Below are 18,823 nucleotides of genomic sequence, written 5' to 3'. Positions count from 1 at the left end.
GGAACACCGGAGACTGCCACCCACGGGTGCGAGGATTACGGAACGAAGCCCATTTTCGACTCTCTATGAAATATTCTCGGTGGAAGAGAATACCTTCTATTTCTACCTGCCTCGGAACCGAATCTCCCTTTTTACGGAATAAAGCGATGCAATTATACCGAGTGTCCGAGAGGATTGAAGGGGGCATTAACTTGCTCTTAAAATCTATATCGAGTTAAATTATTTAAAAAGAGCAGTAACAAAAATGAGTGAAAATTTCCGGAAATCCTTTTACCGATATTTCCAGCCCCAGCCAGTGTCTTATCGAAGACATTCGGCGTGCAGAGAATCGCGACCACTGAATTGGAACGCGCACACCTCGATCTCATATTCAAGATATTCCTCGTAGACTGACAGTCACCTGCTCTCTATTCGAAAAGCCGCAAAAATAAGCGAACCGAGAGATCATCGCGAGACGCATCTTCCTTATGAACTCTGTCGACGAATTCGTCTTCCGTTTTCCTCGAGCTAAGAGAAAGGAGGGATCGCTTTTGCGATTCAATGCAATCTGTTTAGAGAATTCTCCTTTTCTGTGACTACGGGGAGGAAGGTAAATGTATCTGGGGACTTACAGAAAATTATATTTCCGTGATGGAACGAGAATGAAACGTTCGGGATATTAGATTAACTTGAAAGTTCGTAAGAACTTTTATACAAGGTGTTTGATGAACAGTAAGATGAAAATAATATTGCAAAATCGGATTTTCTACGACGATTAATATTTTAAAAAGTCAAAATTTTACTCAAAATCTTTGAATTAATCCGTGGCTCTTAACTACTTGCTTATAATTAGAACTGAGATTTATTCATTATTCATATTTCTCAGTTATATAAAATGAAATTTATTAAGGTTCAGGATCTTTGTTAAAACTTTTCAGGACATAACACGAGAAACTTTGGGAAAAATCGTGGTTATGCTCTTGCTCATCTTCCAGTTACTTTCAGAATCGCTTGAGTATAGGATTTGCGAATTTTCAAGAGACACCGCAGGTTTATAAACATTCCTATACATTTCACTGTCGCTGTATCTTTGCAGATAAATATGATTCCTCCACGACTGATGATCGCTACTGGTGTCAGCCGACCTACATACGTAAAATTAATTCATAAAAATATGTTCTAACGTATCGTTGCAATTATTATTATAGCGAAAAGAAATAAGAAAAAAGTGATAAAAGACGCCCTATATTTTCTTAACAACAAAGGAGATTTCTTAAAGCAGAAACATTGTTTCTCTCTGTTTGAAACTAAAAAGTCCGAATAATATTTTCTTTCCCCTGAAGCACGTACGAAAAGAATCAATAGGAAATTGATAAGATTTTATTGATTCCGTTCGTTCTCGGTGTATAACCTCTCCCGAAAAGTATTTGGTATCGTAGCTCTTTTCTGTATTCATCGAGAAAATCTAGCCAGATTCTCGATACGTTTCGTTTGAATTTCATCCTAACGCGACGTTTGGCTATATTTACTTTGAAATTTTCAAGAATTCGATATACAACAGGACCTTATGAAAAATTTATGAAATTGTTACAAAAGAAAAATACCATTGAAAGGATACTGTTAAATCTATATAGAATAAATTTTCAAATATTAACATTTATGAGCGCAGACTTTTAGGGGATCCAGGCCCACCCTCTCCTGATATCAATAAATATAACTCAAACAAGATAGCTAAATTCCACCCTTATAAAATTAAAAAGTGCTTCAAGTCGGAAAAATAAATTATTTTCCTACATTTGCCAAAACTAACTGGTGAAACGATTTCTTTACGAGTAATAGTGAGTGTTTCGCCATACTTGGATCGCAGGATGGCGAGCGATCGAACGTAGCTGGTGTTCCTCAGGCTAGCTCTTTCCATCGGAGGCTTCTTTGTAGTACATCGGCAACTCGTCGGCTTGATTCTCCTCGGAGAAAGCTGCCCGATCCAGTGAATCGTATTCCCGAAGGGCTGCAGGGACCTCACGAACCTGGACTTCAGTCTGTTGAGGTCAGCTGAGCAGATTGCCTCGAGGTCGTAAATTTTCCTCTTGTAGGAACAGGACGTTGCTGCTGAAAGGCGCTGCTCCAACAAGTTCAGTTCATCTTGTAACTCGTCGATGATTTTCTGATACATCGAACTCCCAAGATACGCGAGATTGTTCACCCTCGTCGGATCCTGATCATCAACGTTTCGATTACGGTCTAAGGGTTTAACTAATCAGCCATCGTCCAACTTACTCGCTCTGGGGGGATAGTTACATGAAATTTGGGAAACTTCATTGGGATCCGTGCAACGTTGGACATTAAAAAATTTCTTCTTGTGCCATCTGTGGGTCGAGCGATTATTTTTGCAGATCCAAATTTAATTACGACTTCAATATAGTAGAAATATACAAATATTTTAATCAAGTTCAGAAGTATAATAATGTTTAATTTAAGGCGTGCAGTTGTGACTGGATAAATTTTTAAAATTTCATTTAAAATTTTTGCTTCAATTAAATTTAATACTATAGTCTGAAATGTTGTATCTATTTTACCAGGGAATACGATATATGAAGGGCTCTCGTGTTTCGAAAGAGAAGGTAACGAATAACCTGACAAACTTCGATAGTTACGACGTTCGATAAACTTTTGCAATATCGTCATTTCTATTTCCTGATGAAGATTTAGTCTTTCGATTCGTAGAGCGTTTCGCAACTCCCCCAGGACTCTACGAAGGTTCTCCGCTCGTGAAACGAGGTTTGTGTCGTATTCTAGGTTATCCAACGATTCGCCACCATCCACATTGTCCATTTTTCTTTCCACCGGAAACGGATAAACGAAGCATGCAAAAAACACGCATATGTTATAGAAAAAAAAGAACCAGCGCGGCGTAGGAAAAATTAATACGTGCTTCTCAAGATTTCGTCATCTTTGAGGTGTGCCTTTCACCGATACACTTTCACCCCCGAGACCGACCATTTGACATCTCTGACAGACGCAAAGTTACTAACAGCTCTAAGATTAGTAACTTGAATATTTATTTATTATCAGTGCCGAATGAAGGAAGGGGTGTAAGGGGGTCTAAAATCCTGGATTCCCCTCTTTGAAGAAGTTACGATACCAGTACTGAATTATTTTTTAAAATTAAATTGACAATGTTAATTGAAACCTCCTATCAGTTTCATTTTGCTTTGGAAATGAAAAATTATTCACTGAACCCTTTCATTACGTTTCAGACACGTTCCCAAGGTAATCGATGAATATACAGAGCAAATGCATTAACTACGAAGAATTATAGGTATTATATTGAATAAATGAGAGAATCAACGCACGTGACGATTAAACGATCCAGAAATGTTAACTAAATTCTTGTTAAAAAATAAAAATGATAAAGAAGTCTAAAATTGAATTTAAATTGATATCTCAACGGTGCTCTATTCGAGGGTTAACGATTTAACAAACTGGTTCGTCTTAAAGATGGAAGACGTTTAATCGAGCGAGAAGGGCCCTCGAATGGCCCAGCGAGAACTGAAAAGGACAACAGCGAAAGTGGAGCATGGAACGAACGGAGACTCGTGAGTGATTTTCATCTCGCTAATGCATGCAAGAATCTTTCAGGGGGTGTGTAATGAACACTATTACACGAAATGGGTGTTCGTCTTCCTCGAGAAAACAACGGAACAGGACGATGACGATGACGATAATGAAGAACCGCCGTCTGTCGACACGTGGCTTAATTAAAATGACGCGATATCGACGGATCCTCTTTTTTTTCTCCCAACTGCTCATCTACTCGTCGCTCGAGTACGGTTTTGTATATGAATATTTATGATTAAATGCGTTTGAAATTTGCAGGATTGATCGCGAAGATGGAATCTAGGTCTGCGAGTTGGAATTCAAGAGATCGAAGCACGTTTCGTTTCGCGAAGAATGTATGTGGATTATTAATTTTGAAATTTATTATAATTTCCAAACATTTTTGGAATAACATTAAAATAAGTTAAAATTGTTATGTAGGGTGCATTAGCAGTAGATACTTAAATGGTCTAGTATCAATTAGAATGTAATCAATTTGCTACTCAGTGTTTAATCGACTCATATGACGTAAATAATGTAAATTGCTATTAGCCTCTCATTGATGTGTCAGAGGCTAGTCAAAGGATGACGTTTGACTGCCCTAACATTACCACCATTAATCTGGAAACTGTAATTACAGATGGTTATTTAGGGTGGCTACGTAAGCCGAAGGGTGCTATATCGGTAGTGTGCCATTATTCTCGTGACAAATTGCTACTTTGTTAAACGATACCTTCAATCTCTACCTGAATTGATTTCCCCTTAACATCCCATTAATAATAAAATAATAATTAACCACGAAATAAAATTAAATATTAATTAACCAAGTGAAAACTTTCCCTCGTTTCTGTGAGCTGACTGTAGGATTGAATTTTTCCCATAGCAATCGGCGTTCCCTCCTAAATACCAAGAAATTAATAAACGGGGTAAGTGAACGTGTCGAAAGGAAAGTCGACCCCTTGAACTGGCAAGTTTGCAGAAATTTGTACATCTAGGACAAAGAAGTAAAAACTCGGTTACGAGGGAGAACGATCGTAAAGAAAGCTGGTGCATCTAGGAGAAAAAGTAGGACAGCTATTATCGGAGCGAAAACCAAACGCCTTAATAAGAAAAAGTCGGTGAAATTTTTACTCGAACGTTCATGTACCGAAGATGATTAAAAAAAATTGATTTCTATCTCATCCACGCTGTATTGAGAGAGGAAATTCATTTGTTCGATGAGAGAGGGGAAGGCCATTCGTATTTGATGGCGGTGTTACTTTACCCCCAGCGTATTATTCACCATATAACGGCTGCACGCGTTTCTCTGGTATACGTGGTTAGAACAGTCGAATATTCAGGTCAGTTGGTCCTTAATCGATATATAAGCGCTCCAGAATGACCTTTGAGCGGTCAAGTGAACCTGTGTGCATATCCGTATGCAGCGGTGTTATCTCGCGTTTCGTACGTGCGCCTGGCACCAGCACGTACCGTCAATCCGAGGCAACGGATTCTCCGGATAGTCGGCAGCAAGAGTGCTCCTCCATCCTCGTTCGCTACCTCTCGACCGTAATAACGCTGTCCTGCCCCATCGGTATATCCTCGACCGAGCTAACTATGCGAGGATTCACAGAGCATCCGCGAATTTATCCTTTCCTTCCGGTCCCGACGCCTCGCGTCGCCTCGCGTCGCCTCGCGTCGCGTCGCCGCGCCTCGCATGGAATATCTTTTTCGATTCGCCACTCGCCATTCTACCCTTTCTATAGATACTTCGATATCTCTTTTTATTTTTTTCAAATTAGTCGATTTGGTAAATTGCTGGCTCAATTAATAATAATAGAAACGAGTTCATAATATTTATCAATATTAAAGATTTTGCAATATAACTACAAATAAGAGAGAGAATACGATAAATGATATTAATATTAAATATATGCAGAGACTCACACATTTATTTGTATAATAAGAATTAAAGAATATTTGAAATATAATAAATTCAACATTTATTTTTAGAATAAAGATGTGAGCCACTGTGATACACAAAATTTTAATTTTGTAACTACAATCTATAAAATATAGATCAACAAACTAGATAGTGTGTTAGAGTTAAAATGAAGGCTACGAAATAAAAAGAGAAATTATTTTCCAAGAATAATCTAAGATCAAATAATTCAATTTTAGCAATGTTTTACAAATTAAAGATTTTAAGAATAATAACCCTTTCACTGTATCAGGCGTATGTACAAAAAGATTTATTCTAAGATTTTAGAGGTTTATAGTGTTCATCGATAAGAATGAAGAAAAATACTTACTTCAATACTAGATTCCAAAATGAATGCTTTCTGTAAATAAAGAAATCAGCTTGGAAGATATGTTAATTCAAAGAATTGAAGAGAGGTTTTAATACGATAAAATATTATAATCGATATCAAAAGACTTAGTATAAGTGTTCAGTATCTATTCGATGATTGTTATAAACAATAAACAATAGAAGCGACGGCCTAAGTCTGAAATTGATCAGGGAAACTGAGAAACTCCGATAGTCAAACAGCGACGTTGACATAAAAGGGTTGAAATTTAGGGTTGAAGGGTTGAAAACCTTCTCTTAGAATACTAAGCATTATAAACCCCTAAAGATCCTTTCTTTTAATAACATAAATCAATACCGAATACAAATTTCTCCTAAAATTCCATAGAATAAACATAAAGATCAGAATGAAAGTATTATACTTTCCCCATTGTGCGATCGAAATAAGAGCCCGCTGTTCTGAAAGTTGCGGTAATACGATAATCTCAGTTTTACATGATCCCCTTATCGAAAGGGAGCATATTTGGAACGAGAAAACGTCTCGTATCGTTACGATTTCTTTCAGCTCGTGTTTGTATGGATGTTTCACGTTTACAGCCGAAGCTCGTGACGCGTGGTTGGTGCTCGTTCGAATTGCTGAAGGAGCTGATCGTAAAGGTACCGTATGGTGGTTGTTCGCGACAGTTAACAAAGTAAAACGTATTATATCTCGTGACCTAGGCCCGTTCGTAAAGAACCATTCACACGAACATTCGCCGCAGCGCCCATGTTTCATGCGATATGAATAATAATCTATCCGGTGGCTACATAGAGAGCACGCCGTGAGTGTCGAGCACGAGCCAAAAACCGAGGGAAAAGACTGCTGAACAGGCTCGTTGGCTCCGGCTCGTTTTAATAAGTTACGCAAATATGTGTACGCGGAAATGAAGGATGGCTGTGAAACTTTGAACCACAGCTGCCTTCGTTTAAATTATCATGGTTTTTTTCTTTTTTGGAATTTGTTTGTTGGCCGAATCTGCGATAGAGGTATTACAAGTGCTGGTGGTGGTGGTAAATGCGCGATAGATTGGGCAAATATTCTGGTAGAGGGAAAATAATGATCTTATTGAACTTGAAGTACAGAGGAAAATGGAGAATATATGGCCTATATTAAATTAGGTAGAAAGAATTAATAGCAACCCCCGAAATTTAGACCAAAAATAATAATTCCATTTTGCTGTTATTTATTAAAAATCATTAACAGCAACCCTTTAAGTATTTTAAAATTTCAAAATTTTATATAAACCATTGTATTTTAAAATTTCGATTGTATCAAAAATACGCTTTTAATTACAGCACAAATAATACGTCCATCGATGAGACTCGTTTCTGTTCTCTCTCGAAATGAAACGAACGTGAACAGTAGTATAAACAGATAAACAAAACGATGTCGCTAGAAATAGATTAGAAAGGGTGATAAGTTTCATTCAACGTTCGCGCTGGCAAGCTGGTGGTTCAATTTCAAGTAAACAGCTCACATTTTTCCGTAACTTTCGGGATGACGTCGCGATATGAGATGCACTCTGACATCAAATAGACTGTTCTACTTTGAAATGCAATATGCACGACGATGGTACCTCTCTTATTAAGTCGAGTGGACGCTCGTTTCTTCCTTCCTTTGTTTCTCGCGATAAACGTGCGACAAAATGTGTGGACGCGGAAATATTTAGGTACAAAACTGTTTGAGAGATAATCAGGTTACACTCCTTTTATTTACTCACGTCTTTCATATATTAACACTCGCTACTTGAAGTTGATAGATGAAATTAATTAGTTTTTAATAGCTCATAAATTATTACAATTAAAAATTCCAAACTATATTTTCTTTTGCTAACAAAATTGAACTTTCGCTGTCATGGATTGCTCATTAATATGTCCCTTGTAGATATTGCAAAATTTAATTAATATAAAATATTTTCGAATCCTATCAATTTTTTCAAATTAATTTAATTGAATGATTCATTGAAGAAACGAGCATTCAGACGACTTGTATATGTATATCCAGTAGCATGCTGTACCACTACTATTATATATGTATATAGAGTATGTAATGAGAAACTATAGAAGATGTAATTAGAATACAGAACAAAGAAGCAGACAGACTCACTTGTTGTAGAGGACTATGTCGGGCCGCCATATGTGGTCGGACGGCACGTGTAGCATGTGAACACCACCGTATTCCTTCGGCTCCCATCGCAGCTTGTAGTCGTACCATGACTTGAAACAGCCAACACAAAAAATATAACAATATTATTGATCCGTATTTTTCAATATTGATACTTAAACTAGTATTACATTCTAGATTAATTTTCAGAGCATGCGATTAGTAGTAATTAGTGTAATTACTTCCATTATTAATTATTTCAAAATATCAGAATTCCAAAATTACAAAATTTAAAAATTTTAATATTCCAAACCCTAAAAATTCAAAAATTCCAGAATCCCAGATCCTTCAAAACCTTCAGCAATCAGCTTGAATGAAAATATGCAAAAAATATTCTTGTTAGTAAAAGAAAAAAATTATATTAAAATATCAATCTTTGAATTTTTGTGGATTGCAAAATAGCGTATTAAAAATGAAATGGTTTATGAAAAAATTCTTGTCCATTATTATTAAAATATTTTTTACAAGCTTTATATTTGTTTCGAAATTCAACTTTTAATATATAAATATTAAAAACGCTTCGTTCCTAGAAATTTTAAGCTCGCAGAATTTTATTGCGCTCTTCGTTCTATTATATGGCACACGAAAATGGAAATTGCAGGTGGAAATATATACAAATGTTTGTTGCAAAAACGGAGGCTGTCGCAGTTAAAATAAAACTGTTCGTGGCAGCGTGAAGTCAAGAACGAATTTCAGCGTTAAAATCTTCATCGTTATGAAAGTAGGTTAATGAAATTTACTGTGGAACGCTTAGGACGACACCTCACCGATGTCATCATTATTTTTTACACTCATTGTCGGATAAATTTACGTTCTCGAATCCCGAACAATTCCAATTACGATCGCTTCATAATTATACCTATTGTAATTGATAAAAATTTAATTAAAATCTTCATTAAAGAGGAGAAACGAATACACCGAAGATACGGTGAAAAATGGAACATTTAATCACGGCTACGGTTGTCAGAGAACTTTTCAATCTTCGTATATTTCCATCGAACAAAGAATGAAATGTATCAAAGAAGCGGTCGCTTCAATTGTGAAACAGACTTTATCGACTTGGCTCGCGAAAACAACGTCGCGCACCGTTTCTTCGTGCAGGAACTCGACAAATACATAAATCCAAACTTTCCATTCCGACAAAATAAGTTCGAGTATCTTCGTATGAAATGTTGATAACCATAACATTATTCAAAACAACGATCAATATATTGGGAGGATGATGTTTCAATAAGCAAAGTTCTATTTCTAATTCATTGTGTTCTAAGCAATTATTATGAAACGTTTAATGTTCCACTAAAATTACTCGTTCAATATCCTTCTAATAACATCAAGAACACGCTCGATATAATTCCTGATATTAGCTCGCAAATCGATAACTGTAAAACCGTATCCCGAGGAGCGTTAACAGGATACTTGTAACGGTGGCGGTGCATTGGAACCAATGGACCGTGTTATGGTTTAGAAATGGCCCTGTAATGGAAGCACATTGGTGTGCGGTGTCTCTAACGATCTAATTGCGAATATTAATACGTTGAAACTATAGAAAAATATAACAGTATGCACAGTGAATCATCCAAAGCATAGGTCTTGAAATTATCTTTTTTATCTATGCCAATTTTCTTCCTGGACATCGAGCAAGAAAATCGAATAAAGAACCGGGGGTGTGAGAAAAGGGGCAAGGTGCACGGAATGGCACGAAATCGAAGCGAGAAATTCAGGATGATGGCCGTGTACAAAGAGGGAAGGAACTGATACCAATGGCAAAGGAAACGGAGGTATAAAGTAAAAAGATAGTCAGGACGTGTCCATAGATTTAAAGGGCACCGGTGAACCACTATTGTTAGCAATTTATTTCCGATGTATTGACTGGCCGTTAAAAGGGGCGCCGTCATCGATACGCGATCCTGAATCTCCACAGCAGAAGCCTCTTCAGGCTTATCGATTCCACCACCTGTCGACCACAGATACGTCCGGCTAGTTCAGGAAACACATCGGAGAATTCCGACATGGTCTCAGGGATCTGAATCATATGATTCAGATGTTCGATTTTCACCAATGACCTGGATTAATGACACATTGTTCCAATCTAGGCTGGCTGCAAGTGCCAATTACACTCCTCATCAGAGACATGAATTCTTTTTTCTTTTTTTCTTTTTTTTCTTAATATTCAATAGTTCTGAGCATGGAATGTGATTTTTAAAATTATTTTTCTTCATTTTCATTTACGGCTAATTATACTATTCCTTTTTTTTCAAACAGGAATAAGAGAGAATTGAAAAAGAAGGCGCAAGGGTGGAGTTCCATCATTAGGCTGTATTAGACGTGTGTACTCGTTGTAGCGAGTGGTAGCTGAAGACAAACTGGTTGTAGCTAACATAGCAAGCTGGTAGGTTGCCGCGAACGCTTGGGACGAGGTTGGTCGGAAGCTAAAGAGGGTGGTTTCGACGTTGAAGGATGGCGTGTCGCTGGGAGACGCGGTAGGAATACCTCCTAAGCGCACGTACACGCATAAGTGCACACCGAGACGAATGTGACTCGGTGTAACGCTCTGAAACCTTCTCCACCCTCGGTTCTTCCTCACACCCTTCCGCTCGAGCAAACAAACGTTCGCCACCACCGTTCCTTCGTTGCGATCGTGTCATTTCTCCTCCCTTTGAAATGCCTTTAAGGCTTCCTTTCGATTCGCTTCCTTTAAAATTTATACCAATTCCATGCTACCCGCAGAAAGGTGCTGATGTATGTATGAGTTCACCAGTCCTGCTGCTTTCTACGTTGACCAAATTTTCGGAAATATTTTTTTACAGGATCTTTTGTCTAACTTTAGCAGTTAAAATTTATGAAAAATATTTAAAAAGAATCAAGTACTTAATTTATCTGTTAAAGTTTCTAAGACATTTTCATGAAAGTGTCAAGAGGTTGAAACTAATAAATTCATGAAAATAATCCCACGACATGGGGGAACTGTTTACCTCGGCCATTACTCGAGCCAGCGTTTATTAACGAAAGCATAAATTCTTCAGAAGGAAAGTTAATTTGCTCTTTAGAGTAGGAGAATGTTCCTAGGTTCATGAGCATAAATTGCACGTGTACGTCTAACGAATTTAAAGGGATTTATCTTTGAAGACGTTTCTCGAGTTGCACGGGCAACGAGGATGAGGATGTTAATTGGTCTCGCTTAATTATTCTTCAATTACATTTACTGGTCTCTCAATTCTTTCGAGTAAAAAGCCAGAATGCAACGGCGAGCATTTTTACGGTATACGTGTTACTCAAGCAAAGTAATTACTGCGTTGTAAATTACTTGATATGTTGGAAATTTTTGGAAATTATTTCCGAGTATAATAATTGTACAACGATTAATTAATCCGTCCTGAAACATAGGCTTCTTTTATTTCACGTTTCATTTTTATAAAATAGAAATGAATTATAAGAATTTTTTCCAAAATTTCTAATTTGAGTTATGTTTCTTTCTCGACATTGTATTTATTCGAAAGTTGAAAATAATATTAAAAGCAATGTCGAATGGCCACAATATTGACACGGGAAAGTTTTCCATTTATATGTAAGAAACAGGAAAACTTTATATGGAATTGTATGGCTGGTTTCCAATGTCTCCAACAATGCATAAAATTTTCGTATACGTATGGAGTCATAGTCATTTCATATGCAATGTTACCAATTGGTCAGCTATTTAATAAATATTTTCAATTTTATAGATACGGTTTTAGATTCTTCCTTATTAAATTTATTAAATTGCTTTAATTTACCATATTCATTCGAGCTGACCCGAAATTTCCTCTCTAATTTTCCTCTAATAATGATATTAAATATTATTATTATCGTGACATTTTCGTCCTCATAAATATCGCTCAAATTTTGATTCTCGTTTTAACCGATCGTTGGCGACAACAAGAAAACAGAGACGAGAAAATTATTCTTTTCGTAATGCAACTGGCGAAAATGAGTGGCGGCAGAATAATTAAAATTAATCTCCAACGCGGGAAAATTTTCTTGCGACAAGTAATTTTATCCGCGAGAGATTAAGCCAGTCTAATCTACTTACATCGTTCCTACTAACGGGATAAATTAATGTCGCTCACCTGTTCGACCCACAAATTCGTCGTCATGATCTGATTCTTCAGGTTCTGTAACAGAAAACAGGGGAAACAATTATTCAATTTGTCGTTACGTTAACTTTTAGTTACATTACATAACAAATTATTTGAACAAGAGTTGACCCATGTACTTCGCAATACAATTATTCAAAAATTTCTAACTGATAACATGTTTATTTGCTGTACCTTCAAAATTGCAACATGGGCAAATTGAAAAACATGCAGAAATTGGAAGTTATTTACGCGATACGTCGAGAACGGGACGCGTTAGTTCACAGTAATAACCCATATTCAGGGATGTCATTTCATTGCTAGATATTTCACATGTTATTAGCTTTCAGCTCGCTTGCAAAACTCGTGTATAGAGCTGTTCGCTCCTATTTTGTGCCTGTCGTTGACAGTGCATTGTAATTTCCGGGTCCAATGTCGGATGGTAACTAATTGGACGAGCTGCAAGACTGCTTCAGGATTTAACTAAAACGCTCTAGCGAACTAGCTTATGGACATTTCTTCAGAATTTCAGAGATAAACTGAAGACAATTAATTCTTAATTCTTAATTAACAATAACTCTATTTTGTATCAAAAAAATTCTCTTAATCTTATTGGAACGTAATTCAATAATTTCAAACTTGCTAAATTAATCAGTTCAATTGAAGATAGTATTAATATATTCAACGTAACTGTCATGGTATATTTATTTTTATGGCGATAATCCTGTTCCGGATTTCAAATAAATTTGTCAATGTTCATTGACTTCGCTTATAATGAATAAATCACTTCAACCGTCAGTCAATATTTTAATCTTCTTATCCGGTTACAGGCAGTAAAAATATTGTCCGCGATAAGCGACATTTTTTTCCGGTGGAAAAAATTTGAATTTTCCGATATTTAATTTAAAATTGCACTGGGTGTCGAATAAAAGCTTGGCCGGGGAATATGAAATCCGTACTTATTGCTGGTATACATACCAGGGATATTGATTTCGCGGTGCCGAAATAAACCTGGTTAAGCAGCTCATTATTATTTACAACGTTTCCCTGGAAAATTACAATCCTACAGTATGGAATTACCTTTTTAATTTTAATCAACCTCGTCGGAGTGGAACACTTTTAAATTGCATAAAAACGTTGGATGGTTACTAAATTTTTCCAGCTTCGGAAACTTGAATATTCGGAAAAATAAATTGTTGTACTGGCTGTTGGATAACAGGTGAAAGAAAATTTCAGTTAGAGGTTCTAGATGTAAATAAATAATTATTAGAAATAAATTCCCCTCAATTATGAGTGTTTCAACTAGCAGTTCTTTGGTTGCTACGCAAATGCTTATTTAATATTTATTAATTTGATAAAAAGCTTGAAATTACTAGAAATCTTATAGAAGATAATTAGGAACTTTCAATAGGGCCATTCGCGGACCGAAAGTTTGATCAAGATCTCTCTTTGTTCCTGAATTATTCATTCTTTGGATCGATCTTTGCAAAACATTTGGGATGTCTTCCTGGTTCCTCACTGCTAATTTGAATCCTACGGTGTACAAGTTTTAACGAGGTCGGTATTCGTTCTTCTTCTTGAAGAAGAACGAAACTGTGCGACAGCTGGGAAATGTAAATGGCTCAGAGGTACCAAAGTAGCAAAAGCCGAGTGAAGATGGGGTTCAATGAACGAACCTTCGATCAATATGTACCGTTCCTTTCCAGACTTTAATATCCTGCCAACACATAGGATTGTACCTTGCTAATAATTAATGGATCGTACCTGTCCAAATTTAAACAGTATAAAAAGGATCGTATAGATCTGGCTTCCAGTCTTTTAACTGGGGAGCTAACACGTCGAAAGCGCATTCAAATATATTATGACAAGTCATTTTTAAGACGTTAAAAATGTATCGAGTTTCTTCAAAATTCTATGACGATTTAACTCGTCATATTTTAATGTTTAATTTTCATCGATGAAATTTTATCAAGAAAAATGTGCACGAAAGCATCGTTATTTAAATGAAATTCAGAAGCCATAGTTCGCGATCCACGAGGCACGCGGCATGATTAATGGACAAATTTTCCTATACGAATCTTGCAGCTTCGAGAAGTTGCAAGCTGCCGCGATATATAAGGGAAGAAGAAAGTTGCACGGTAAAGTTTAATATCTGTAGAACTGGCACGCAAACCACGCTGAATGTCGCGACTTGTCTGCGATTTTAGCGATCTGTTTCAGCGATACAAGTTTTCAACGGATCCTACATACAGAGTTTCAACGACGACGCGGTAAACTTTGGCCGGACCGAGTGATTTTCAAGAGCGAAAATGTTGGATACAATAAGCTATGTACACGGGCAAAGTGTAAAATACGATAATGTATACATTGCTAAAGTTAACTCAGAAACTTATGAAGTATAAAATTGAAATAAAAGAAGAAACCTTGCTATGTTTCTGACTTATGATTTAGGCGAGTATTCGAGAATCGAAATGCAGAAAACATAAAAAAAGAAAATTATTTTTTAAAGTTTGACAAATAATATCCTTTTGTTTTAAGACATCCTATATGTCTCGCATCACAAATATAAAAGCAGATGCATAAAAGCGACAGATCAGAAAAGAGGAAAGCATAGGGGATGGAATCGTTCGTCTTTCGATAAAATCTGACTAAAATACCTGGGCATGTGGTGTAATTTACGGACAGCGGCAGGTGCATCGGCAAGTACGTAGACATTCGATATGGAACGGTTAGGGAATCGCAACGGGTCGGGTAAAAGCCGCGAGCTCACCAGCAGACGCATAATGAGATGATCCCCCTTTTGCACTTGCAGATGCGACGCGACACGACGTTGCTCTGTATGAATAATGCAGAACGAGTCGAGTGGCATGACGCGTTGCTTTCGTTTACGTGTATACGGTGAAAATCGGAAAACGTCATACCCTATGAATCGGTAACGAATTCCATTATCTGCACGGTTTTTCGTTGCCACGGTTATAACCATGTTTGGCTAAGTAACTTGTATTTCCTTTGCTAACTGTGGAGAACATGCCTGAGGAGAATTTGTACAGTACCGAGTATGGTAGGTTTCTTTAAGGGAAAAGGTAGCAAAATTTTAAGATTCTAAAATTCCAAATGTTTTAAATTAAAATAATCGTATTTCAGTAACAAAGAATTTTGATATGACATTGCTAATAATTTTCCACAATATATTACAGTCAAATTGAGCATATTATTTAACATTAATTCAAGTTCTTACCTCCATATTACCGCAAAATTGGTACCATTCGCTATGATTTCAATTGCGTGTCATTCAAGTGTCTCTTATTACGTCTAAGGAAATCGTCTCTGGGAGATCCTAATAAGATTATTTGATTTTCATTGAATAATATTCTGGCAACGTTATTAAATTTGACTTCTCTCTAAAATTATGACGTTTTACCATTAACGTCCTGGTTTCAACCCAGTCTTCCCTATATTAATTATGTTTGAATTACAACGTGTCAAATGCAGAGATGCTGTTTATCGACTAAGCATGAAATAGGTTTTGCAATTTTTAATACAATTGGAAACCTTGCAACTTGACTTTTTAGTAAAAGCAAAAAATAAATTGCTTTGTTATCAAACTGATTCTATTGGAAAGCTGTGTACACAGTTGAAAAAAAATTTAAAAGTTTATCTCTGTATTCAAAAATAACTACATTGTTGTCGTTTTGCATTGATCGATACGAAATTCTAGCTGGAGAAGAACTTTTTTCTGAGGCAAATAAAAGAACCGTGTTAACGATTCAGGGGAAAGGAAACTTTCCCGATTTACTCGTAAATCGTTGTTCCACCCCTGTACGCGTCGATTAATTAAAGAAACGAAAGGGGTGGCGAGAATGTGAAAAAGAAGAATTATAGACGGCATGAAAAGCTCGCAGCGCGAAATTACGCGAGGTTTGCGGTAACGCAGGAGGTCCGCAAGTTAAATGAATTTTCATCGAAGTTCAAAGAAAGAACGCGAAAGCTGCTTTTGTTTCCCCGCTAGAATTTCTCGCTTCAGACTGCTCGCAAAATTACATATTTTAATTTGAAGAATTTGCAGGAAAATTTTAAAAAATTTTACGTTTAACAATAAAGAAATTTTAATCAGTTCTATTTCTTATAGTAAGGAAAATGTCTGAGTAGAAAAGTTGCAAAGGGAGTGATAATATGTCTGTAGAATCGACGAAAGGATTTTCGATTGTTTCAAAGAGGATCAGAGAGCTTACATGAAAATCCACTCAACGAATGATCCAAAATCGGCTTGTCACTTGGATAACTTTCCTTGTTACTGTTAACTAAATGGTAATAGTATTGCAAACTATGTAAAACCATTGCTCATCAGTTTGTTATTTTCTATAGATTATATAAGTTAAGCGAGACCGGGGTTAAAAGTGACTATTACATTTACAAGAGAAATATTTGCACCAATTTGTTTTTTTATCCCCCAAATGTAATTATCATAATTGATAATAATAACTGAAGTTCCCAGTAAATTACCAGTCCCGATTGACCACAATAATTACAACATGCAATTGTATATTGATTACAATAATCCATATAACAGCGTGTTTTACCTTTCCCTTCGCCGCGGTTCATTGATCAAACGCTATCTGTTTATCCCCACCAAACCGAAAGCCCCGTTTTTTACCAACTCACCCCTTTATCGACACTCGTTCCACGAGCCCTGATAACCAATCCGAAGCATTTCGAATTGGTGGCAGCCAGCGACGATGCCAATGCACTCACAAGTGGTTTATCGCGATAATTATAGGCAGCTGCTAGACTACCCGGCTCTCATTGCCGTGTGTGCTTGCGATTAATTAGACCACCTCATCTCGCTGAATTTGTGGATCGTCTACGACGTTACTTGCTAAGGTATTCGCGTAGAACACAAACAAATTTTCTGCCATGATTTCCGCAAGTGGTACGAGATAATTAACCGTCATCTTCGAATTAAAGGTTCTATCTTATTCTAATTACAAACAAGACTAGAAGTTAAATGTATAGAAATAAATTTAGAAAATAAGAATAATATGAAATATAATAATTGCATCGGTAGTGTTGCAGCTGCGCATCGATGCAGTTATTAACAGGTAGAACTAATCCCAGTCGGCTTTTGCTCCATAAACGCGTGTATTAACTGTCCTATAATGCATAATCCTGCACATGAGCCAATTGGCTGGCCAATGGCTTTCCATTACTACTTACCAGGCTTTTTACCATACACTCGTTTGTCTACCTACTTTCAACTGAAATCAGACTACAAAACCGCAATGGCTATTCGGATGATCAGAAATATGAAGGATAATAGCGGTAAATTGTTCTGGACAATGTAAAAGAGGATAGCAATAGAAGGTAGATTTATGCGGCTGCTATTTTCTGAGGTGTGAAATTTTTGTTATTTCTCGCCAGGCAATTTCCAATGTTCCAGTAGGACTTGGTAATCCGGGACTTTTATCAAAAATTGTTATAAAACTTTTATTTGCAATAAAACTAAATAATCCAATAGATACCCAAAGAACGTAAAATATTGATTTCTTTGAAAATAGAGTGCTGGTAAAATGAAATTTTATTTTCCACGAGGTATCGGCTGTTTTATGGTTGCATCGCGATTACAGAGGAACCAGGAACCGTATAAAGCTGCATTACGTATTCATCAAGTGAGATAACATCGCCAAATTCTCCACCTTCGTGGATCACTCGTGAATTCAACCCTTTTAACACTCCTCGTCTACACGGCCTGGTAATTCTTGCTTGGAATGATTTTCATTTATGCGCCACCACGTACCACGAAACTGGATGCATTTGAACAACGCTGCTGCTCTTTACGAGGCAATTTCAATTTATGCCCACTTTTTGATAGAAACTTATCGCTCCAATCTTTCTCCAACTATCTCCAGAAAGCCATAAAATATTTGGCTGTCTAACGTTGGAAATATTTGATTAATATTACACTATGAAAAAGGATAATTTAAATTTTTGGAATTTTTATAATTTTTATAATTTATGAAATGTTCAACAACCTCAGCATAGCAATCAAAGTGTTAAAGCATTCTTTGCCTTCTAATTTTTTGTTAAATGAAAAATTATATTAGACGGCCCATTTTACCCCTCTATGTGTCTAAAGAGTAACGAATGTGCAGACTGTTAAAGGCTTAACCACTTTCATGGAGGTGGTTAAAGCAGACGATGGCTATCGTCTGCACAAGGGCGCAGGGTGGTCTAACGATGATGCATGAACCATGAGAACCATAATGTTGGAGAGCGGTTAGTAAAGAGAACGCATAGCCCAATAATTACGTAAATATCGGGCGCCCCTTGTAGCTTTCACAATAGAAATGATCTAGAACCCCTTTACTACCTTCTAGCCACGGAATCTCTACCTAGAATACGGTATTTTCTACCCCCTGATCCGTTTAATGCTTCTGTTAGCCGTAACACGACATTAACTGGGATGTATTTGCAATGTAGGTACTAAATGTATTATGAACAGAGATTAAAAAATCATTCCTTATAATTATGCCTGAAAATTTTTCAAGAAATATAATATATTTAAATTCAACGTAATTAGTTTCTTTTTATTTATAATTGATAACAATTAAGGAGGTCAGAGAACTTGTACTTCTTTCCATGAACAAGTGA

General features: G+C 36.5%; 1 protein-coding gene across 1 annotated transcript in view; it reads right to left on the bottom strand.

The window, feature by feature from the left end:
* Positions 1–18,823, bottom strand: part of LOC114872237 (acetylcholine receptor subunit alpha-like) — a 78,492-nt gene that overhangs the window by 41,448 nt on the left and 18,221 nt on the right. Inside the window, exons 3-4 of the mRNA XM_029179247.2 lie at positions 12,170–12,214; positions 8,010–8,119 (exon numbers count right to left, since the gene is read on the bottom strand). Of these exons, the coding sequence (XP_029035080.1) occupies positions 8,010–8,119; positions 12,170–12,214 (155 nt within the window). The remainder of the gene's footprint in view (positions 1–8,009; positions 8,120–12,169; positions 12,215–18,823) is intronic.

This window comes from Osmia bicornis, chromosome 16, assembly GCF_907164935.1.
Source record: "Osmia bicornis bicornis chromosome 16, iOsmBic2.1, whole genome shotgun sequence".
Taxonomy (NCBI): domain Eukaryota; kingdom Metazoa; phylum Arthropoda; class Insecta; order Hymenoptera; family Megachilidae; genus Osmia; species Osmia bicornis.
The sequence above is the reverse complement of the archived record's forward strand: the minus strand, read 5'-3'. Positions and strand labels throughout refer to the sequence as shown.